Source organism: Rhea americana, unplaced genomic scaffold (assembly GCF_003343005.1).
Source record: "Rhea americana isolate MKP2758 unplaced genomic scaffold, rheAme1 scaffold_187, whole genome shotgun sequence".
NCBI lineage: Eukaryota > Metazoa > Chordata > Aves > Rheiformes > Rheidae > Rhea > Rhea americana.
In genome coordinates this window covers 1,084,507-1,105,642 of record NW_028186005.1, presented here as the reverse complement: position 1 = coordinate 1,105,642, position 21,136 = coordinate 1,084,507, and the positions used below count along the sequence as shown (strand labels likewise).

The following is a 21,136-nucleotide window of genomic DNA, read 5'->3' as shown; positions in this document are numbered from 1 at the left end:
GGCAGTGCCTGCTTGAGAGGCTCCCGCGCCGTGGCCCGGCGCCGGCGGGGGCCCGGCACGGCCGGGAGCACCGCGGTAAGTGCCGATCGCTCCGGTCGCCCCTCGCAGCAGCTCGCATCCCCGCGTTGCTATCCTGGAGCGAAACGGGAACAGGGGCGGGATGAGGAACGGGGATGCTGGCCCTTCTCCCGCCTCGCGGGTGCTCTCGGCCGCTCCCTGGCCGCCTCCGCCGCCGCTGCACCGTCTGCCCCGGGAGGAGAGCGCCTTGCTTGGCTGCGGGAGTGGATGTGATTGCGATTACTGCATAATCCCACCCAAAGCGTGGCCCCCGAAACGGCTTCTCAGGTCCGCCCCGGCGGGCTGGGGGAGCCTCTCCCCGCTGGGGCGGCCTGAGGCTGACGGCAGAGTAGCGTTGCGCGGGCGCGCGTCGGCAGCCCAGCACATCGTGCAACCCTGCATCCCGAGGGGCATGCCGCCTCGCCTGGCCCGCCCCGGCGGAGGGACCGGGGCRGCTTTCCAGGCTGGCCAGTGACGACGGTCTCTGGCAAGGAAAGGGCAGCTCGCAAAGCACTCGGTGGTGGAGGACCCCACGCGAGACCTCGGCCCCGGCAGGGCTCGCCTCTGCTGAGCCCGCTCCATAGGGAATGACCATGCAGGATCCATCACGCCTGAGGTCTTGCAATGGGTGGCACTGGTGTGAATGGGATTCCTGAGATGCCAGGGCTAGATCAGAGCTGCCTGCTGCAGCACACCTAGTTTTCTCCCCAYTTCCACCTGCTCCCTGCCACTTGGCTTGGCTCAGCAGAGCACCGTGGGCAGTGAATCTGGGCCCRAGCAACACTGGCTGTGCCTCTTAGTGCAAACACAGCTGGGCAGAAATGCTGCTCCAGGGTGGTGAGCGCATCAGCTTGCACCAACGTGCAGATTTCCACCTGTTTCCACCTGGGGCGACAGGAGAAACATGCCACTAAAACCTCCTGATTGCAGAGCTGCGAGCTGAGTTTGGGCATCCTGAGGCACCGATATCCCAGATGATCTTGGGCAAGTTGCTTAATCTGCATCTCGCTTCCCTAACGATGGTTACATGGACAACGATGATCCCTATGTTCGTGCAGCCTGCTTGCGCTTAGCCCTGTGTGGGCAAGATGCAAAGCCTGCTGCCGACTTCCGGGGACCACACTTCAGGGAAAGRCTGGGATGTAAAGATGTGGAGATGCAATGTCTGCTACAATAGGGCTTTGTTTGAAGTTGGGGCCTCTTGGGGCTCTTTTACTGCAAATGATAATAGCGCGGAATTTAATGAATCATTTAGTTATGCTCGGGGAATCCTTTGGAAAACAAAACATTGCACATACATTTCTGGATGCTGTGAGACATTTCCAGCAGAAACTTGGTCGAGGGGGCAGGAAGGTGGTTTCTCCCTAGGGACACTCTCTGTACAGGGAGCCCAGTCTCRGTGCTCGAGGCAGCGTGTGGCAGCTGCATGTACTGATGGCTCATGGACGCCCTCCCAGTCAGCGTGGGTGGCTGGGGGAGCCAAGGTAAATACGTGCATACCTGGCCGCCTCCGTCACAGGGCGAGCTGTGGGCGCAGCCAGCTGGGGTGGAGCACCTTTGTCCACGCTTAACGGGGCTGGCTGGGGGCCAGCGGGCTCGGCAGGGCCTTTCCTGCAACGCGTCCCGGGYGAGGGTTTCATGCCTGGTTTCTTAGGTGGCCCAACCCTAAATGCTTCTACTGTGTTTTATCTTGGTGTTTTAATCATATTTACTCTTCCAGAGCTGCGAGTGGAGACAGCAGAGCGCACGCACCTCTGCCAGGCAGTCACTTGCCTGTGACTTTTGTTAGCTTTTCCCAGGTCGCCTGAGCTGAGTCATGGCCAAGGAGGCGAGTGGTGGAAATGCGACTGCCTCGCCATTCTCCCCCAGCCCCACGACACAACCTGGTCTCRCTGGCGGCCTGCTGGGCAGGATCCCATGTGAGTACATGCCGGGACGGTGCAGGGTCTTTCCCAGGCACCTGGGGTCTCCTGTGCTATTGGAAAGCCATAAGGTCTCCAGTGATGCTGCTGGAGGGCGAGCTGATACAGGGGGAAACAGAAGATTTGCAGCCAGAATGTGAATGTGACTCTTCTGATGTGGTAGATGTTTTCTATGACAGATGGTGGTGAGCCTGGGGAGTGTTTACATAAAGGGGGCAGATGAGTGAAGGAGGGGCAAGGGAAGCAATACAGTGCTTCTAGCACTTGGGATGGGATTAGGTATAACAGGAGAATCTCAACTTTCATTAGAGCAAGAATCAATTTCCAGCCTTTGAGATTACAGAGGAAATACTGAAAGTACAACTCCTTAATGCTGAAAAAAATCTGGAGGTGGATTTAAATGCACTCTCTGCATTTTTTGTTTGGTTTTAACTCTTCTATTCACCTCTGTCCTCTGAATGCTGCACCAGTACCCAAATGGGCACTCATTGCTGTGGCTGTCGCTGTGGCCATTCTCCTCCTCCTCTTCCTCATCTGCATCATCAAGTGCTGCTGCTGCAAGAAGAAGCCCAAGAAGAAGGAGAAAGTCAACTTGCTTTCCTTCAGCGGCTCCACTGCGGCCAGCCTTGTACGTTGTGCTTTTTCCCCACCACTCCATGCTCTGGGTGGGGAACCAAGGGGCGCTGTGGCAGATGTCCAGTTGGACTCTTCGTACTGAGGGACACCTTGGCACTTCCCGGGCGTGTTTCAGACTGGAAAGGGGACGTGTTGCCACAAAGCTGCTCTTGTGTATGGCTSTAGCTGGGCCTTGAGATCTCACCTTGCACCTGGATGGGGAAGGAAAGCCTTGGAATGGGGTGCAGTCTTTGGTTTGCAGCTTGGAGGCTCTGTTTAGGCTACAGGGGTAAATCAACAGAGCCTTTCCCAGGCTGTGCTGCATGGTGTGTGTCAATATTGCCTGGCTTCCGACTGGTTTCCAGCATGTAGCAGGGTGACTTCCTGAAGCTGGAGGTTTAAAGCATCTTGGTCTGTCAGATGCATTGAGTGGGAAGAGGGGAGGGTGCTCAGGCTCAAACCCTCCGAGCCTGCCTCACTGGCTCCGAGCRGAGCAGGAGGCTTGCACCGGTGATGCCGTCCCTGAGATATGCACGACGCAACCTCCCCAGGGGTGGCTTTGCACAAGGGACCCAGCCCAGCATCCCGGGCTCCTGTGCCAGGCTTGAGGGGAGTGCTGCTTCCTTGCCACAGGTGCAGCCTGAAATGGAAGACCTGGAGCACGGCCCCGAGGACAAGAAACGCGGGAAGCTGCAGTATTCCCTGGAGTACAACCTCCGCGCACAGGAGGTAGGGCTCCGCACACTGGGGCAAACCACTGGGGCCTTTCTCCTGCTGGGTCCCCAGCACTTTCTCTTGCACACCTCTTCACTGCCCACCAAAGTAGACCCCAATATCCAGGCCATACCCTGCTATTTTTTGCTGAGCCCCCAGGACTGCTCCATTCACATGGCCCTGTCCTCCTCTGTACAGTCACCTTATGTGCTCTTACTTCTCAGATGAAAGTCGGCGTGAAGCAGGCAGCTGACCTGAAGGCCATGGACAGTGGGGGGACATCTGATCCATATGTTATTGTATACCTAACATCTGACATGAAGAAAAAGTATGAGACCAAGGTTTATCGCAAGACCCTGAACCCTGTCTTCAATGAGAGCTTCACTTTCCAGGTGAGAAACAAGAGCTGCTGACACTTCTTTGGTCCCATCAAGAGTGYTGCATGAACTCTGCTCCCAAGGTACAAACATATCTGGGCAGAGAGGTGCCTTCACCACATGCATGGGGAAGCTGTAGAGTGAAGGACCTGCTGCCACATCTGCTGCTCCTGCCTAGTGAAGCAGGACTGTGGCAGTGAAGTGAGGTGGTGATGTGGGATCCCTCATTGCAGTTGCCCCAGGCAGAGGTGCCCGAAGCCATGCTGGTGATGCAGGTCTATGACTTCAACCGTTTTGCCAAACACGACATCATTGGGGAGGTCCGCCTGCCCCTGGCCAGCATCAACCTGCAGCGTGCAATTGAGCAGTGGAGCGACCTTGCAGCTGCCAGCGAAGTGGAGGTTGGTCTTGGGAGGTTGCGTGGGACACTGACCTGGGAGAGCAATATCCTGGAGATCTCCCTTCTGGTGGCTTCATCCCGTTTTCCCTTCCCAAGCTCTTGATTCTGCAGTGTCGCTCCTCACTATGTCAGCAGCTCCAGCAAGGAGTCTTGCCTCTTATGCTGCAGCATGCTGGCTTACTGTGGGAGCAGCTGCTTCCCACATACTACCTGCTCCGGGCAGCAAGGAAAAGGCGATGCAAAGAGTCAGGAACAGGAGAAGCACTGGCTCTCCCTTCCCAGCACCTTGGAAGAGAGTGAGCTCTGGCTCCGCTTGCAAAGTGCTGCAGAGGTGCTGAGGCTCTCAGCTCAGGTGGCAAGGGGATGCTGCGTCCCTCCTACAGCACCTGTGTGGGGGCCAACCTGCAGGAGCTGACTTTGGTGGGGATGAAGCTGAAATGGGTCTGATCACATTACCAGGGAGCAGGAGAGGCATCTTTATGATAAAAGCTGCACATTCTCATCGCCGCCTCTTTGAGGAGCAAAAGCAGCCCCTTGGGTGCAAAGGCAAGGARGAGAGAGCACCAGAGAAACTCAGAACCAGCCCTGAGATGGTGCTTTAGCTTTGGCTGAGTTKGTCTTACAGACTTCTCAGTCCTGGCTATCCATCTGGTGCTTACTGCTCACATCTCTCCAACAGCAAGAGCAGCTTGGCGAGGTCTGTTTCTCACTCCGCTATGTCCCCAGCACCAGCAAGCTGACTGTGGTGGTCCTTGAAGCCAAGAAGCTTAAGAAGATGGACTCTGATGGACTATCAGGTCAGGAGGGTCCCTTATATTTAAATCTCTCTCTACCCCTGCCTGGGGAAAGTGTAGCTTCCCTTGATGATAGCAGTGAGGAGTGACATGTGGGAAAAGAGGGATTAGACTCCATTACCAGGCTCACCAGTTCTGCTTGGAACAGCCAAGTGGGTCAAACAATAACTGTCACTTGTCCCAGCCATGTCTCTCTCTTCCCACAGATCCTTTTGTCAAAGTGCATCTCATCCTGAACAGGAAGAAATGGAAGAAGAGGAAGACAAGCGTGAAGAAAAATACCTTAAGCCCTTACTTCAATGAGGAGTTTGTTTTTGAGGTGCCTTTCAATCAGATTCAGGTGGGTTTCCCCTGCCTGAAGGACATCCCAAATCAGTGCTTCTCTTTCTGCCCTATAACACTTGGTCATGACACACATGTGACTGCAAGCACAGTTGCACCTGTGGGTGTCTGACCCTCCGTGATTGATGTCACATACTTCCTCTCCTTGGGCTCCCTTGGCTGGCAGTGCTGAGATGGCATCTGGTGGGCCAAATAGCCTCCTGCTCACTGTCTTCTCCATCTTCCACCAGAATGTGGATTTGGTCATCTCTATTTGGGATCATGACAAGGTAACCAAGAATGAGCAGATCGGCAAACTCTTCCTGGGCTGCCGGGCCACAGGCAATCAGCTCCGGCACTGGTCAGACATGCTGTCCAATCCCCGAAGACCCATCGCCCAGTGGCATAGTCTGCAAGCTGTGGATGTGGTCGACAAGGCCCTGGGGCTGAAAACCCATCTCAAGCTGCCCCTGCCTATCAGATAGAGGGGATCCTGTGCCTCCCTCAGCTTGCCCTTGCTGGACACAGGAGCAATCACAGTCTGGGCTGGGCAGACCTGGCCAAGAGGCGAGAGGCAAACTGTTTGCTAGTGCCCAGTATAGCATCAAGAACCAGCACAGCACAGCACAGCAGGGCTGCARGGGGTAGAGGACGCTGGGAGGGATGGCATGGGGATGGGAACCAGGTTGTCACATCTGCTGGTGGATGGAGGGGAGATATGCCCAGAGCTTTGAGCTCGTGTGGTAGCAATAAGTCTGTCAATATTTTTGAAGTAGAGGACTGATGTGCTAGCACCTCAGAGTGGGTATTTATTTCAGTTGTGAATAACCAGGCAAGGGGTGAGCTCTTGGCTGCTTCCTAATCACGTCATGGGTACGTGGAAGGAGGAAGACTTTCAAACAAGGCAAAGATCTTGAAAAGCAGTAGGTCAGGGAAGCATCCTAAGMGGTGTGGGTTTCAACCATGGAGAGAGAGGATGAGCTGGTGAAGAAGGTGTCAGAGATGCAGGACCAGCTCTTTGCTCTGTGAAAAGAATACTGTGCCCTGGCAAGATGCTAAAGGAAACAAAACCTGGGAGCAAATCCAACCCCTGGACTCCTGGCTGGTGCTGCTGCTTCAGTGTTAGCCTGTTCTTGGCCCAGTTTTGGCCTGTGCTGCCTTGTGTGCCCTGAGATGTGGCTCGGGATGGGACTCTTCAGCTGTCACCCCTATAGATGAGGCTGCACCAGTTTTGATTCCATTTGCCCTACACAGTCCTCTGGCATCGGCAGCTGGAGGTGCTGCCTGCGCGGGGGGAACTGCAGCGCATCCCTTGTCCTCGCACTTTCCTGCTGAATGCTGGATTGCCTCCTTGCATTTCTTCTGGGCAGGTTGTGCATCCCCTGGAGGCTCCTTGTACCCCCTCATCCCTTCSGTACTGCTTCTGGGTGCCTTGGGATAGAGGTGTGTAAGTAAACATCCCTTGTGGTGTGCTTGAGAGAGGCCAGTCTCCCACCTGTCCCTTAATGCTGCGGTTTGGGTGTCTAGGGGGCAGCACCTCTGACCCTCTGCAGGAGGAAACTTGGCTGCCTGGGCTGACTCCAGCACAGCATCCTCAAGGGATCAGTGGGGCCAGTGTGAAGGATGTAACTCAGCAGCTCCTTCAGTGTGTATTTTGAGGAGATGTTTAGGAAGGGGATTGCGCTCAAGTGAGTTTTTACTATAACTGAGGAGACTTAAGACAGATTTGCTCCGATGTGCCTTGACACCGATGCCTGCCTTTGCATCCTTGCTCCCACTGAAGAAACAGCATGGGAAAGGTAAGGAGGGAATTGCCCTTTCTCTGAAATACTCCAGGAAAAAACTCCAGTCTCCTGGCCTTGTGCTACAAAGTAGCCATAGTGTTTGGAAGATTTGGCCTCATATTGTGTTTGGGCCCAAAAGCCAAAAGGAATTTAATTTGCACCAATGTTACTGGGTGCAATAGCATCCTGCAGGCATCCTGCAGGGAGCTGCAGAAGCAATGCTAATAGCTATCGTCCGGCTTCTGGAGCCAAGGAGAGCCGGACCTATTAGTGAAGACCCACTAATATTGGAAAACAGTTAATCTGGAGTTCCTCTGAATACCTATTGGAGAGTTAAGCAAATAGTGTGAAGCTGAGGAAGGTTGTGAAAACTCTCAATAGAGATTAATAACCTGAGCTTAATTTTAAAAAAAGCTGCTGTCTGCTTCTTAATAAATGTTTCCTAGGCTTAATGGTGGCTGTGATGAAGGAAGAAATGACATGGTTGTTTTGAAATAGCTGTAACAAGTGGAGTGTGGCTTCTGTTGAGAAAATGGCATGTGATGGCTCCAGTTAATGAACTGGAGGAGAAAATCAGTCACCTGAGAAATACTTGTAAAAGCGCACTGAGTGAATTAAAGCCTTGGCTTTAAACCAAGATGGAATGCACTGTTCAGAAGGGAACATCTCTGAACTGGGATTTGGGGTCCAGACTACATCTCTGAGTTGACTTTAAATATGCTTTTGTGGGTGCACTCCTCTTGTTTCCCCATCAATGCTTGCTGGTGGCCTTGGCAGGGTCATCTGTCCTCCTACACATTTGCAGCTGGGATGATGTACTTCTGTTTGGAGAGCTGAGCATGCCACTGCATTTCCAGAGCAGGTAGATTTCCCCATGAGAGATGTAACAGAAAACAAACCTCTGTTCATTAAATGAGGAGGAAATCAGTTCCTCCTCGGTTTTTAAGCAGGCTTGTTAGCCTGGGTCTCATGCTGATATGGAAGAGTGTGCTTAGCTGCAGGATGCAGCAAATGCATCTAGATCCTGCAGGTTAGAGGAAGCCTCCATAGAACTCCGGTGACTCCCTGCTCTTGTATGTTAGAAACCATCCCAAATTGCACAAATGGGTTTGCAGCAAAAGGAGTCCTTTAAATCCTGACAGCAGTGAGAAGCAACAAGTTGTGGGCACATCTGGCTGCAAAGCCCCAAGTGCCAGCTCAATGCTCGTCTTCAGGGCTGGTGAGGAGGCACAGGGTGTGGGAAGTTGAGCAAGGGTCCAGGAAAGGAAGCAAGAGCTGCTGAGAAGTGAGGGATTTGCTATAAGATTTATAGCTTGATCTGAATTATTTACATCCAGATCCAGGTGGGAATATTCCTCGGAGAGAGGAATCCCCTGGTGTCAATCTCCTTGGAAACCTGTCTACTGAGACAGCTTAATGTGAAACTTGTGGGGAAAGAGGCAGCACAGCAATGCCTTGATGGGAGCAGCCTGAGGGCGTGAGTGTTTGGGACCTCCTGGCCTAGCCGAATCCCCATCCTCAGGGATGTTCACAGTGCACCCGGATGCGACCCTCAGCAGCCTGCTCTGACTTTGCGGCTGGATCTACCTCAGAAGCTGGCCCTCCTCCAAGCAAGGCTTGGGCCAGGTGCCCTCCACAAGTCTCTCCCAAAGCAAATTATTCTGTAGTTCAGTGAGTTTATGGCATTCACCCCTGTACTTTAGGAAATGAGACTGCTAAAGCTGCACCAGGAGGAGGCTGAATATTGTGCATGCTTGTCATAATTTGTCTGCTAGCAAGACAGAAACGATTACAGGCTGTCACCATGCAGCCTGGGTATGCGCTGGCTGCGGTCCAGCCCGGTATTTTTGCCTAGTCCAGCCTGGTATTTTTGCCTAGTCCCACAGATTTTGAGCGCTGGAGATTGTCTAAGCTGCTCTCCCAAGAAATGAGTGTGCCCGTTTTATAAATATGTTTTAACTAGGATCGTTATGTCTCAAATTTTATGGTGAAACATGTATTTTGCCATGTGTGTGTTTCTTTTTAAAAGAAATAGCTCCTCTTACAAGAAACAGGCAGCTCCTGGCCTCCTGGGGTTTTTATGTGGATTGCAGCTTTTCCTTCTGAAGTACATTTTTATCCTTTGTGGTTGTAGGAAGAAAGTAAGGGAAAAAAAAGCTGAAGTTGTGGTGCCTCCTGGCTCAAACCCAGAGGCAAAGCAAGAGAGTCCCGCAGGCAGTTTGCTTTTGTTTGACTCTCTTGAAAACAAGAAGGGGCAGCGGTTCGCCTTGCATGAACGCGAAGGGAGGGCCCCGGAGAGGTGCCATCGGTGCCAGGAGTTCGCGAGGCGCAGCGCCGCGGCGAGGAGCCTTCCCGCGGGCCGCGGCGGGCGCCGTGGGAGCCGCTGCCCCGCGGCCCGGGCGCGGGAGGGGACGGCCGCCAGCGGCGGCGGGCTGCAGCCGCCTGCCTTCCTCCCCGCGCCCCGCGGCGCCCCTCGCCCGCGGCGCCAGGCTTCCCACCGAAACTACATCTCCCAGGCTGCCCGGCACGCCGCCCTGCTCCCCGGCAGGGCTCCTCGGGGGCCGGGGGCAGCCACACGGGCCAAGACCCCCGGCAGCCACCGCCCCCCGCGTCCGGTCCTGGCATGGTAAAACGCCCCGGGGAGGTAAACTTTGCTGAACGGGGGGGCGCGACGCGGGGCGGGAGGGACGGCTCCCGCCGGCCAAGCGGCCTCTGGGAAACTCCGGTGGGAAAAAGTGGCGCCAGGCAGAGCTGCCCGGGGAGAGCGGGGCGTGCGGGGGATGCCCCGGCCGGGGGCACGGCGGCAGACCACGGCGGGCCGGGCGGTGCGGGAGCACGCAACGGCGGGCTTGAGTCGGCTCTGAAAGCAGCTTCCAGTTTCTCAGAGGCAAGGAGTTATCCTTCCCCTTTCCCCCCTTTCTCCTCTCCCCCCCCCCCTTCTCCTTTTCCCCTTCCGCTCCCGGCACAGCAGTTGCCTTTTCACACCTGGGTGCGTCTTTCACTGCTGCGGGCAGCAGAAAGGGAGGGGGCATGTTTTCTTCACTGGGGGAGCAGGAAGGAAAACTCCTTCCCCAAAGTAAGCATGAAAAGAAGGGCCGAGACCGAGAGTGCCTAGATCCTCCCCACTCCCTGCCTGCGCTTTCGATTTGAACTTCGTGGCAGGCAGACCAAAACCTACACCCAAGTCGTGCATCTTCACTTGCTTCCTATCTGCCATCCCTGAGCAGCGGGGACACATTCCACGGGTCCCTTTGGGGAAGTTTAGGTCATCCTGGGCAACAGCATCGGTGTATGAGGTTGTTTCAATACCAGTTGTGTGACTGTGAAAGGAGCAGGTGGTGCTGCCAACTCCTGTATCCAGCTGGTCTGTATAAAATGTCTATGGATGTGAAACTGCACGGAACCTAATTAATTTCAAATGGGGAGACACCCCAACCTCATATTCCTCAATATTTCAAGCCTAAGCAGAATGGAGCCAAGGGAGAAGCAGCACAAAGATTTCATCGCTTTCAAGCTGCGCGACAAAAAATGCCACTCAAAGAAAGACGGCATCACGGGTGAGTGGGGCCAGGGGCACCACTGGCATACAGCAGAGTGGACTTTGAGGCTGCCAGGTGCCACCAGTGACTAGGTGTGAGAAAATGTGGGCTGCTGGCTAGAGCGTGGGGCGGGAAGCGCAGTCTGGCTCCGTCCCCTGTGGTGGGAACGATTCCCTGTGTCACCGTGGGCCATCTTGTTCACCACCACTTTTTCATTTTCAAACCAGTTTGTCCACGTACATGTCACAGGGATCTGAGAAGGCTTAAGCAGGGTCTGTGAGGTGGTCTTTCATCTTACCTTTGATTCAGTATGAAAGAGCTCAGAAATGTCCTTTCAGGGTGACTGAAGTAAATCTCCTGGAAAAGCCAGATGTAGTGCTTGTGTCTGTGATGATTTGTTGCACGTTAATAAAACGGAGGTTTCTCAACCAGCCTTACTAACTTCACGCAAAGCTGATGAAACCCCTGTAGGCAGTTTTATTGCAATTCAATTTAAACAGAAACAAGCTTGCAGTCAATGAGGAATAAGAGTTAAACCAAGCTGAAATGAGACCTTGACCTGCAAACACCTCAACTCATTTTTTATTTTAAGTACACGTAGCAGAGGCAAGAAGACAGTAGGTCTCCACACAAGTGTGAAACTCAGCAAGGGTTTTATCACCCATCCTATAAACATGGACATTACAGACATCTCCAGACATAGTTATCTGGGGGCAACAATCCCTTTGTGGAAAAAGGCACATTATGGCCTGAATCGTCCATCTGCCTTAGGAGGAGAAAAATTACACCCTTGAAATACCTACTTCTCTCCACTGCCTGTAAAGGAATTGGAGGTGGCTGGCTCAACTGTTGACTTTTGCATAGTCAGTATCTGGGTTTGCTCAGATGAAATCCACCCTCAGCATTTGCAGAATTGGCTGTGTACTGGGTTAACTAAGTCTGGGCAAATATTTGAGGGAAAAGCCTAGCACACCTAGATGGAGAACATTTTGCTCTAAGCTTATATACCAGTCAGACTAGTCTTGACAAAGAAGCCTGAATTTTAGCATGAAGGGCATYGCTTAATACACCCCATGTTATGAGTAGTTGATGGGGAACTTTATTCTGCATGTGACAAAGAACACATTCACACAGACAAGAAACAAATTCCTAAAGGTCTCTCTACTGCACTGCTTTAAGGGGTTGTCTTCATTTTATCCTCTGACTTTCGGATATGTTCTCAATTCTGGTGTGACTCTAAATCTCATATTGGATGCAGGTTGCCAGCTCTTTGTGCCTGAAAGACTCTGGCTGGCTGGATTTCAGGCTTGCATTATCCAGTAAAGACGTGTTGCGCCGTGACATAGGGTCAGGGCAAGTGACTAGGACCAGGACTGTCCTCTCTCTTTGTAGTAGCCCATGCCAAGTGGCTTTTTAGGAGTTGCTCTCTGGGTCTGTTCTTGAAAGATGCTTGGTGGGGTTTTGTGTTGAATTTTTCCAGCTCTGCTCTTTCTTAGTGTGAGTTCATCCCTTGCCTTCTCAGGCCTGATTGTGAAACATCTCCAGAAGACCTTCCAGAGGCCCATCTCCTTGCAACTGTCTTCTCCCGTGGCTCTTTCTCAGTGCTGCTCAGGTAGGCAAGGCTGTCAAGGGTCTTCATAGTTGCAGTTTAACTTTTCTTAAACATGGCTTCTGGGGTTACATGGCACTTGCAAAAAGACAGCGGGTTTGAAACGGATGTTTTGTGAAGGATTAGTCCCTATGTGGGACTAAAAGGCCTTTCAAGTATGTTAAAACATACTGAAATCTTGCTCGTTTAAAAACACAGAGGTCTCAGTCTGTTCTATGGACATGTTCTGGCTCCTGTCTGGACTTTAGCATGCAGAATATGAGGACAGCAAACACACAGGGGACAGTGATCAGGGATCTGCTGTCTAGAAGGACGGACCCCATGGGAACGGGGGAAGGTTCACCTCCTGGACACATCCGCTGCTTGAGGCCTGGGTATGGACCAGTGTCTGGCAGGGGTGTTAGCTCTTAGGTTTTCACAGGGCTTATGCAGTCAGTCTGGGGCTGTACTGAACCATGGAGAAAGGACTGGGCTGTGGAAGTGTTTGAGGGACACTAGCCAAAGTGCCCTTAAAGGAAATGGAAAATGCTTGTGAGAGGAGTGAGATCTGAGCATAGAGCTGAGCTGGAAACAAAGAGAACCTAATCCTGTTTCTGAATACAGCATCTCCATTGCTGAGGACCAAAGGTCAGAAAGCAGATATTTTTGCTACTCACCTCCTATAGTTTCCCTGCCTCCAGCTTGAAAAGGCCCAGGTGTTATCATAGTCAGAAGGGGCTTTATCCAGTGGGGTCTTCTCTTGTTTTCCTTTTCCTTGCAGCTGCTCTTCACCCCTTCCCCCATGATTTCAGATTAAAATGCTGTCCTTCCTCCCAGCTCCAGCTTGCAGTGAGTCACAAACCTCTCCAGCAGAGCAAACTGAGAATTTTCCCTGTGGAGTGGAACGGCTCATTAAAATGCCCTGTTTCTCTACGAGGCCAATGTTTTTAATGAAAACACTTATGTGTGAGTGTTTTTACGTGTCCATATTGAGCTGTTCTGACCCTACAGGCTCTTGTCCGAACTTGATGACAAATAAAAGCAAAATACATGAAGAGAAGCCTGAGGATATGGCGTCGTTAGCCCAGCTGCCTGGCAGGACACCCTGGTCACTCTGCTTGTCACTGTCATCAGGAGGGGATGGCCAGTTCAACCACCCACCACCCCATGGCTGGCAGAGTGGTCTGCAGGCCCAGGTGAGTGTTCACTGCATGTTCATGCCTCTGCCCCAGGGGAATCGGCTGGCTGGATATTTGGGCTGGAGATATGCAAGGTCTTCAGGGCCTTTAATATCTACTAGTGTGTTGGACCCCAAATGCTGCTCTGGGCATGCTAGGTCATGTCTACTAGTTCTTGTAGCAGAGAGATGAATTTCTGCAGTCTCACCAGTCCTTTTCTGTTTTGCAGATGGATGAGGCTCAGAGTGGAGGGGCAGCCTGTAGCACATGGTCCCCAGTGCAGCCATCCCTTTCTTGTGCTCTCAGATCCAGTCCTACTTCAGGTCTTCCCCTACCTTGTCCAGTGGATCCCCCTTCCAAACCCAAGATTTTCAACCCTTTTTCCTTGTTCTCACCACCGTCATGGAGCAGCAGCTCCGAATCACATTCTAGCCCTCTGTCCAGTGCCAACTCCAAGAAATCTCGCAGGGGTACCTGGAAAAAAAACTTACATCCTGAGGATCCTAATGGCCCAAAGCCAGGAGAGCCTGTGTGTTTCCACTTCACAGAACCCATCATCGCTAGGATAACAGACTACATCTACCTGGGGAACCTCAACGCTGCCTACAGTGGGCGGGTGCTGTGCAAGAACAGCATTGACAGCATCATTGATATGAGCAGTCTGCCCAGTGACCACAGCCTAAGCGTCATTCCCTGCACCTGTGGCCGGGGAGGGTTCAGGCACTGCTGGTCACGCCTCAAGGTTGACATCCAGGCTACCCTGGATGGGGACCATCACCAACTGGGGCAACCCTGCTTTTGGGACATCAATGAGTGCATCGAAGCCTCGCTGGAGAAAGGGAAGCGTATCCTTATTCATTGTAGAGATGGTTACTCTCTGAGTCCTRCTTGTGTCATCCAGTACTTGATGGTCAAGCACAGCATGAGACTGCTGGCAGCCTATGAGTTTGTGAGGGCACGGTACCCACTGAACATCCAGGAGTGCCATCAGGACATGCTAGTGGGTTTGGAGATGACYCTGCAGCCTGGAGGTGTCAACATGGCAGACCTGAAGTACTCCTTGTCAAGGAAGATGGCATGGAGCTAAAAGGGCAGRGTGGCTATGCTGTCTGGTGGCAGCCCTGAAGATGAAAAGCCAAAAGGAAGAGAGCCTTAACTTATTGCATTAATGAATGAGTTGACTGTTGCTGTGAGGTATTTAGGACAGTGCTGGGGCAAGATACACAGGCTATGGCCTTCCTTTGTAGTAGTTCCTAGTGTCTGGTGGCAGCAGAATGTGGGAGCTCTCTTAGGGAAAGACCAGGGGGAGAGGGACTGTCCTGGGTGGGGTGGGAGCCATAAGCATTGCTCTGATCTGATTTTGGGAAAGTAAAGGGGAGTCAGCCGTTGGTTTGCTCAGTGATCCTGCCTGATTTTTGCTATGAGCACATTTGCTGCTAAGTAGAAGGCCTAGGTCCTTGCTGAGGGTAACATGCTTGGAAATAAGAGCTGCTTCTCCCAGATATGTTAAGGCTAAGGAGCAGGACTGGATCATGWAGAGGCAGTAGAGCTGGTTCTAGCACTGGAGGACCATTCAGAACTGTAGCAAATGGGATCGAGRTACTGATAGATGAAAACATAATGTCATCTGGTGCCATACTGCATTAGTTACTCCAGAAACACGACTATGCAGTGAATGAAGTGCTTTACAGGACACAGTGCGTGTCCACTTGAGGCTTGTAGGATCAAAATGAGGCAACCAGTAGCATAAAGGTAAGGAGATGGCCACGAGGGATAGCTTGGATCCATGACAGTTCCCTGGAAGAGCCTAGCCCAGAAGTGCAATACTTGAATCTCTTAAAAATATAGGGCATATCTTCCCTCTGTCTGGACCTTGCAGAGACAGTGCAGGATGCTGAGACTGCTCTGGGAGTGGTGGGTTGTGCCCATTGTGTGTCTTTCTAGTATGAGGGGAGGRGAACAAGGCACGGGGACTGCTCAACTGCTCCACAAGAAACGTACCCCAGTCTGAACACTGTGTCCACTCCTGACCCCTGTGGCCTTGTGCTCTCTGAGCTGGGTTCCTCTGAAGGACTTGACAGGAGTTTCCTTATGTTTTCCTTGAGTTTTCCTATGAGGAGTTTGTTCAGCTATCACTCAAACACTTACTCTACTTCATTTAGAAACCACCATCTTTCTTAGAGTCAACTGTTGCTTGTACTTTGGGAAGTTTCTGTTTTTCTTCATGTTACTCTTTGGATTCTTCATCATGACATTCTGGGTATGGGGCCTTCTCTTATTTTTAGACAGCTATCCTAAAGTTTGACCTCTGGACAAGGCAACCCTAGGGAATGCCTTATGCGGACTTGAAGGCTCGACCTTCCATTCACCCTGTTACTGCATCTCACCCTCCAGTCACTGGCCCTCCTGACCTTCCTTATCCTAAAATCACATCTGCTTGTCAAAACTTTTTCCCTGGGATTTCTTGTATTGTGCAAAAACAGTGTAGTGAAAAGAGAGCCATTTCTGTGTACTCCCCACATACCCATTTCAGACCAACACTGGCAGGCACAAAATGGTAACCAAAAACTTGAATTCAGAGCAAATCTTTTGTTCCTGTGCATCACGTCTGCACTGCAGGAAGTTCAAAGAGCCTTCATTTCATACGTGCACTCGTTGGGTGCAGATAAGTTTTGAACTGATAACTAACCAGTTTTGATTCTTCCTCCAAAATGAACTATCTTGAAAGCTGTGAGTCAACAGTTGCCAGAATATGTGTAGTTGCATAGGGAGCTGAAAAAATACTGCTGTAGAAACTTTTGAATAATAAAGAATTGGTTTAAATGAGACAAGCATGGCTTACAAAGCTGCTACTGAGGAGARAAGTGAAGCAGCGAAGCTGTTGCTTAATGGATGGTTTCTGCTGTTGGCTGGTGGAGGGTGGTTGCTGTCTGTCTTGAAATGGTTTTCTATGCTGCTTGCTTTGGTCTGGTTTTTATCTTTTCTGAGAAACTAGCTTTAACTGGGACAAGCAGACATTCCTCCTGCCAAACTGTCTGCTTTTGCTGGAGACCAGATGGGAGATGGATGSTGGGTGGGCCTTAATTTTAAATTGCCCACAGCGGGATGTTTTTGTGAGGCCTCCACTAACAAGTCTTCTTCAGTGGCAGTAGCAAGGGATGCACAGCAGAAGCTGCTGGAGTTTTAACATACGTGTTTTGTAGGCCTGCCTGGAGCTGAAGACCTGTGTCCACTAGAATGCAGACTGCCTCAAGGGCAYGGATGTGGAGAGACATGACATGGAGTATGGCCTGGGGACCAAGCRGTGCAGTGTTCTTTGCAGGGCTGTGGCCGGGAGCCGTGCAGAGGGCCTGGGAGGAGAGGGGAATCCTTGTGCCTCTCTGCTCCTTTCCCACCAGATGGTGCTCAGAAGTCACCGTCTGCTCATGCCTGATCACCACAGCCCCCTTTGTCACCAGCCTTTGAGAAGGGGGCTGGTGTGACTAGGCTGTGCTCTGCTTTCCAGGAGCTGCTTCCACGTGGAGGCACACTCACATTGGGCTGATTCTCSTTACAGACCTTCCCCAGCCCAGCTCCTTCCTGAGATGCTGACTCATAGCCTGAATAGGCAGCAGAGCAGTGCCTGGGGAGCAGTCAGTCTRGGTCAGCCAAAGGCAGCCTGCACCGATTCAGTCTACAGGTGGAAGAAAGCATATTCCTGGTCTTCCTCTCATGGTRCAACTGCTTTTTTCCCGACTGCTACCACCAGCCAGAAACCTCTACTGAATCACCATTTCACTGTGCATTTGTGGGAGATGAATCCTAACCAGACTCAACATTGCCTGCACTATGGGTTCCTCCATCCTTATCCTGCTGCGGGACGTGGGGGCAGCCTCCCGCCTGCTGCGGGGGCAGCAGTCATGTTTCACACTGGGAACCTGCAGTTCCTTTGCAGGTTTCTACAGCTGGGGTTGCATGATGCTAAAGGCGGTTAAATGGGAAGCCTGCAGCAACGGATTTGTCACTTGTATATACAATATCCGAGAGGCTTTTAGAAAAAATATTAGCCTAAAACCTGTAGCTGAAAGGGGAAGGAGTGCCTGACCTGGGGAAAGAGGGCAGGAGCTACTTGGGCTCCTATCTCTATGGGATCGTCTATCTTCCCTTCCCTTGGGCCCACGGAGGCAAGAGGCTGGGGCATCCCACAGCAGACTCTGGAGCTACTCTTTTTTGCTGGTCATGTGGGGCTGCTCCCCCATGCATCGCTCCCACTCCCCGGTGCCTGCACTGCAGTGAATAGCACGGCTGCACACCGTTTGATTTTTAAAAACCTTGATTGCGTTGAAACATTTCACGCTGGGAGGAGGTACAAATGTTTCCYGTGTGGTAACTGAGGTTAAAAGAACACGCTAGTGATGGGTGGCTCTTTCAGGAACTGCTCTTGCACACATTATACACAGGAGGGGAGCGTGCACAAACTACAGGCTCTTTCCACCCTTCATTCCCACCAGGTGAAGGGCAGAGCTGCTCAAAGGCCCTTGGCAGTGAACAGAGCCCTGCCTTGTCATTCCCTTGTTTGTGCCTAAACCAGACTACATCTCCAAAGGCAAATTTTTCTACCAGACTACACCTGGCAACCTGGGCCTTGCAGGTGGATTGCCGTGCGCAGGGAGCCTGGGTGCACCACAGCCTTGAAGCCAAATCAAGTGTCAGAGGTTAGCAAGAGAGAAGAGGAGAAGGAAGGCTGCTTCCTCAGCACTCACAAGGAAGAGCCCCCYGCCCCCAGGCTCCAAAGTGGCTCCACTTCCTCACCCACCAGCAGTAGAAATCCTCCCCCTCCTCACCCCGCAGCTGTGGGTCACAGTCTCCTCACTGCCCATGGTGGCTGCCCTCTCCTCCAGGGCTGCTTGGCTTGCCTGCCCCAGCCAAGGGAGGTGCACAAGGGAGTCTTGCACATCATTGGTCTGAGAAGGTCTCTATGCCCTTAAAGAGAAGGTGGATTTTCTGCTGAGCCACCCGAGAAGCCCTTTTATACCTCCTTACTCAGCCAGCTGCCTACGGCTTGCCAGTCAGTCCCATCTGTCCACAGAGGCTCTCTGTCTTTCTCTTCAGGACTTAGGTGAGCCGTTTTGCATGTCTCTTACTGACCCAGCTTGCTGTTAGGGGGTGAAGGGGAAGCAGATTCACTCACGTGAGTTTTAGGGAGATAAATGCTAAGAAAGGGTAGACTGCTAGGGAAAACAGGGGTGCTAATAAGACAGTCTCCATCCTTTGCCTGTTGGAGAGGGTCCATGCAACAGAAAGTCTCTGTCTTTTCCGGCTTCCTTCTTTTTCTTTAGTTTCATGCCTTCCCCTCACTTGACTGTTCTGCTCTCTGGCTTGAGCGGAAAGGCAAGCGGAACCACGGGCTCCGTAATGCTGACCTCCCCAAGGCCATGGGAAGTGGCATCCCATCCTTAGCTGGTGTAACTCAGCAGTGCTCCTCTACTTACAGCCCTTACTCCTGTTCCTGACCTGACCGGTGCAGTGCCTTCCTCCCTAAAATTGCCTTCAGTATTTGAACGCCTGTAAAATAGGCATAGATGTTCAGATTTACTGTAACCCACTGAACAAGTGATGAAAAGCCCATATTGGAGGCAGATAGCCAGGAACTGGGATTCTCTCCTTGCTTCCTTTGTACTTGCAGCTTTTGATGTCATTGAAGTGTGTACATGTGTGTGTGCAGGAGGAACGCGAGTAAAAATAGCTTGCGTTCCTCCGAGGCTTTTTCTCTCAGCTGCAGCTGAGCCACCTGTGGTGGCTTTTGCTTTGCATTGCCCTGGCCTCCCTGAGTCATGGGGCCTGGCACTGGCGAAAGGCTGCCGTCTGAGGAGACAGCTGCAGCTCCTTGTGCAGCTCCCTGACCATTTTTAGAAGCACTTTCCTCCCCAGTAATGTGATGGGCCTGCACATTTTCCAGGATAAAGTTTCCTCAGGGAGTTTGGCCCTGCAATCTGTACATCCTCCCCTGGGCTCGGGCCCCATTAACACTTCACCTCCCAATGTGGCCTTCTAGGGCTGTAGAGAGCTGTTTTGGGAGGTTGTCTGTTTTGCAAGAGACTAGCTTAACTGGGGGTGGGCTGGCACTCTGGAGTCCTTCCATTAGTAGGTAAAAGTAGGAAATATTGGTCTGCTAGAAAAACAAAGTTGTATTTATGAGGAAACAATTTACAGCAAGATATAAAAGGTTCAGAGGTGTTCTCCTCTCTCTTCCCTAATTTGCTGTGTTTGGCTTGTATAATTTCCACTTAAAGGGAAATGCAAGAACTTGTCTGGGGCTGTGGCTTTATCAACTCAACAAAAGAACTTTCAAGCCTACTCTATGTTATTTGTGCCGTGGCTGTTTCAGTAGGCATCCCTGCACCATGCAATGCAGGCACATCGCAGCAGCAATATGCTCTGAAGCTTGCTGTCTGATTCCTTTCCCATAGTGTCTGAACCCTCTGCAATCCTTGGGATGTTTCTTGATCATGAAGTGAGGTGGTGCTGTTTGCCCCATATTGTAGGCAGGCAGGCTAAGGCCTGAAAGCTTCGCTTTTTATGTGGCTACCGACTATATAATGAGAACTACATGACAGAGTCAAGTCTGAAAATAGCTGTTTCTTCCTCTTCTTCCATCATTGCATAAAGTGGTTTTCCTGGGGGCCAAAGAAGAGATGGGCCTGCAGGAATTACTGTGACAAATCTCTYTCTTTTTCTGTCCCAACACCATTTTGCCCAGCTCAGGAGCCCCCAGACRCTGAAGTTTGTGTGGCTGTGAGGAGGCACATGTTTGGCTCTCATCCACAGACCGCAGCCTACTTCCCTGTGTGATGAAAGTTTGGAGAAGTTGGGAAATAAGAACAAACCTGTTCCTCTTTTTCACTAGGGAAATCTTGCTTTGTTTTTAAGCCCAAGAAAGTCATCACGAGCATGAATAATTGTGAACGATTTTTTTTGTTGTTGTTTTCCTTGCAGGTTCACAACCATCTAAAGCAAGATGTCTGAGTAAGTTTCCATCTTCTATCTCTAATGTTTTCTCGACCTTTTCAAACTTTTAACTGCCAACTTTATTCACTTAAGATTCCTCCACTTGTTTCTGATTAGGATGCTAACTGTTTCTTTCTTTTTTTTCCCTCTCCTTTCTCTTCCTTCCCTTCCTTGTCCATCTCTTCCTTTTGAACAGTGAAGAGGTAAGTGTGTGTTGCTGGGCTTTTTCCTTTAGCAATACTCATGGCACCAATCTTGGCTTCACAGTTCCTCCCTAGAAAAAAGTAGTTGCTCAGGAGGAAGAACAGACGAGGCTGTAGCAAGGTTTTCTTGATGATTCCTCTGGCAAAGGTGGGGAAGGACAGGAGAAAAACTTTTGAAGGTGTTTGTCCTTTCTGCCTGCTGGCTTGAAGTTATTTTTTTTTTCCACTTTTTTGCTTCCCAAGTTGGCCACGAGATGGTGCTGGGAACCCCTGCCTGGAGAGCAAGGGATGGTGGTCCTGAATCKCATCTCCCCCATCTTTACTACAGAAACAGATGAAATCCCAGCCCTTGGAAGTGCATCCTCTTTGGTTGCACTGCCTGCCATTCCCCATATTTATTCCCTCATCTTCAACCCACAAAGCATTGTCAAATTGCTTTTCAAAGGAGACCTAATGTGGTTGGGTTTCAGGGGAACATGAAGAGGATGGAGATGGCATGCTTAAAGGTTCTTCCTGATTTCCAGCACAGCTGGAGCAGGTCTGGGTTCAAAGCCTTGGGATAGCTACACTGGGGTTTCATAGGGTCTCAAAGCTGTGCTGACCACAGGATAAGGTGTGGTAGGGTTGTATGCGTCCTTCTCACAGCAGAATTCACTG

The 21,136-nt window shown here is 51.5% G+C and overlaps 3 protein-coding genes across 5 annotated transcripts in view; all 3 read left to right on the top strand.

Moving 5' to 3' along the window:
• The first annotated feature begins 1,873 nt into the window (after positions 1-1,873).
• On the top strand, positions 1,874-5,685 carry SYT8 (synaptotagmin 8). Its single transcript, XM_085302196.1, has 8 exons — positions 1,874-1,976; positions 2,450-2,607; positions 3,228-3,323; positions 3,533-3,700; positions 3,919-4,086; positions 4,765-4,882; positions 5,086-5,219; positions 5,452-5,685. The coding sequence occupies exons 1-8, from the start codon at positions 1,874-1,876 to the stop codon at positions 5,683-5,685; spliced, it is 1,179 nt and encodes a 392-aa protein (XP_085158322.1).
• Positions 5,686-9,454: 3,769 nt separating this feature from the next.
• Positions 9,455-14,599, top strand: LOC146597397 (uncharacterized). 3 transcript variants are annotated; one of them, XM_085302166.1, is made up of 5 exons: positions 9,455-9,628; positions 10,444-10,541; positions 12,046-12,135; positions 13,123-13,307; positions 13,519-14,599. In XM_085302166.1, exons 2-5 carry the CDS (start codon positions 10,454-10,456, stop codon positions 14,374-14,376), a joined length of 1,221 nt encoding a protein of 406 aa, XP_085158292.1. In that variant the 5' UTR covers positions 9,455-9,628; positions 10,444-10,453; the 3' UTR covers positions 14,377-14,599. The 3 variants fall into 3 exon arrangements, with proteins under 3 accessions (XP_085158292.1, XP_085158290.1, XP_085158291.1); XM_085302164.1 differs by lacking the exon at positions 9,455-9,628 and having other exon boundaries at positions 10,191-10,541; XM_085302165.1 differs by lacking the exons at positions 9,455-9,628; positions 10,444-10,541; positions 12,046-12,135 and having other exon boundaries at positions 12,930-13,307.
• Positions 14,600-18,290: 3,691 nt separating this feature from the next.
• TNNI2 (troponin I2, fast skeletal type) overlaps positions 18,291-21,136 on the top strand; it is a 6,768-nt gene continuing 3,922 nt past the window's right edge. The window contains exons 1-2 of the mRNA XM_085302195.1: positions 18,291-18,387; positions 20,265-20,294. The gene's annotated coding sequence lies outside the window, so the exon portion shown is untranslated. The remainder of the gene's footprint in view (positions 18,388-20,264; positions 20,295-21,136) is intronic.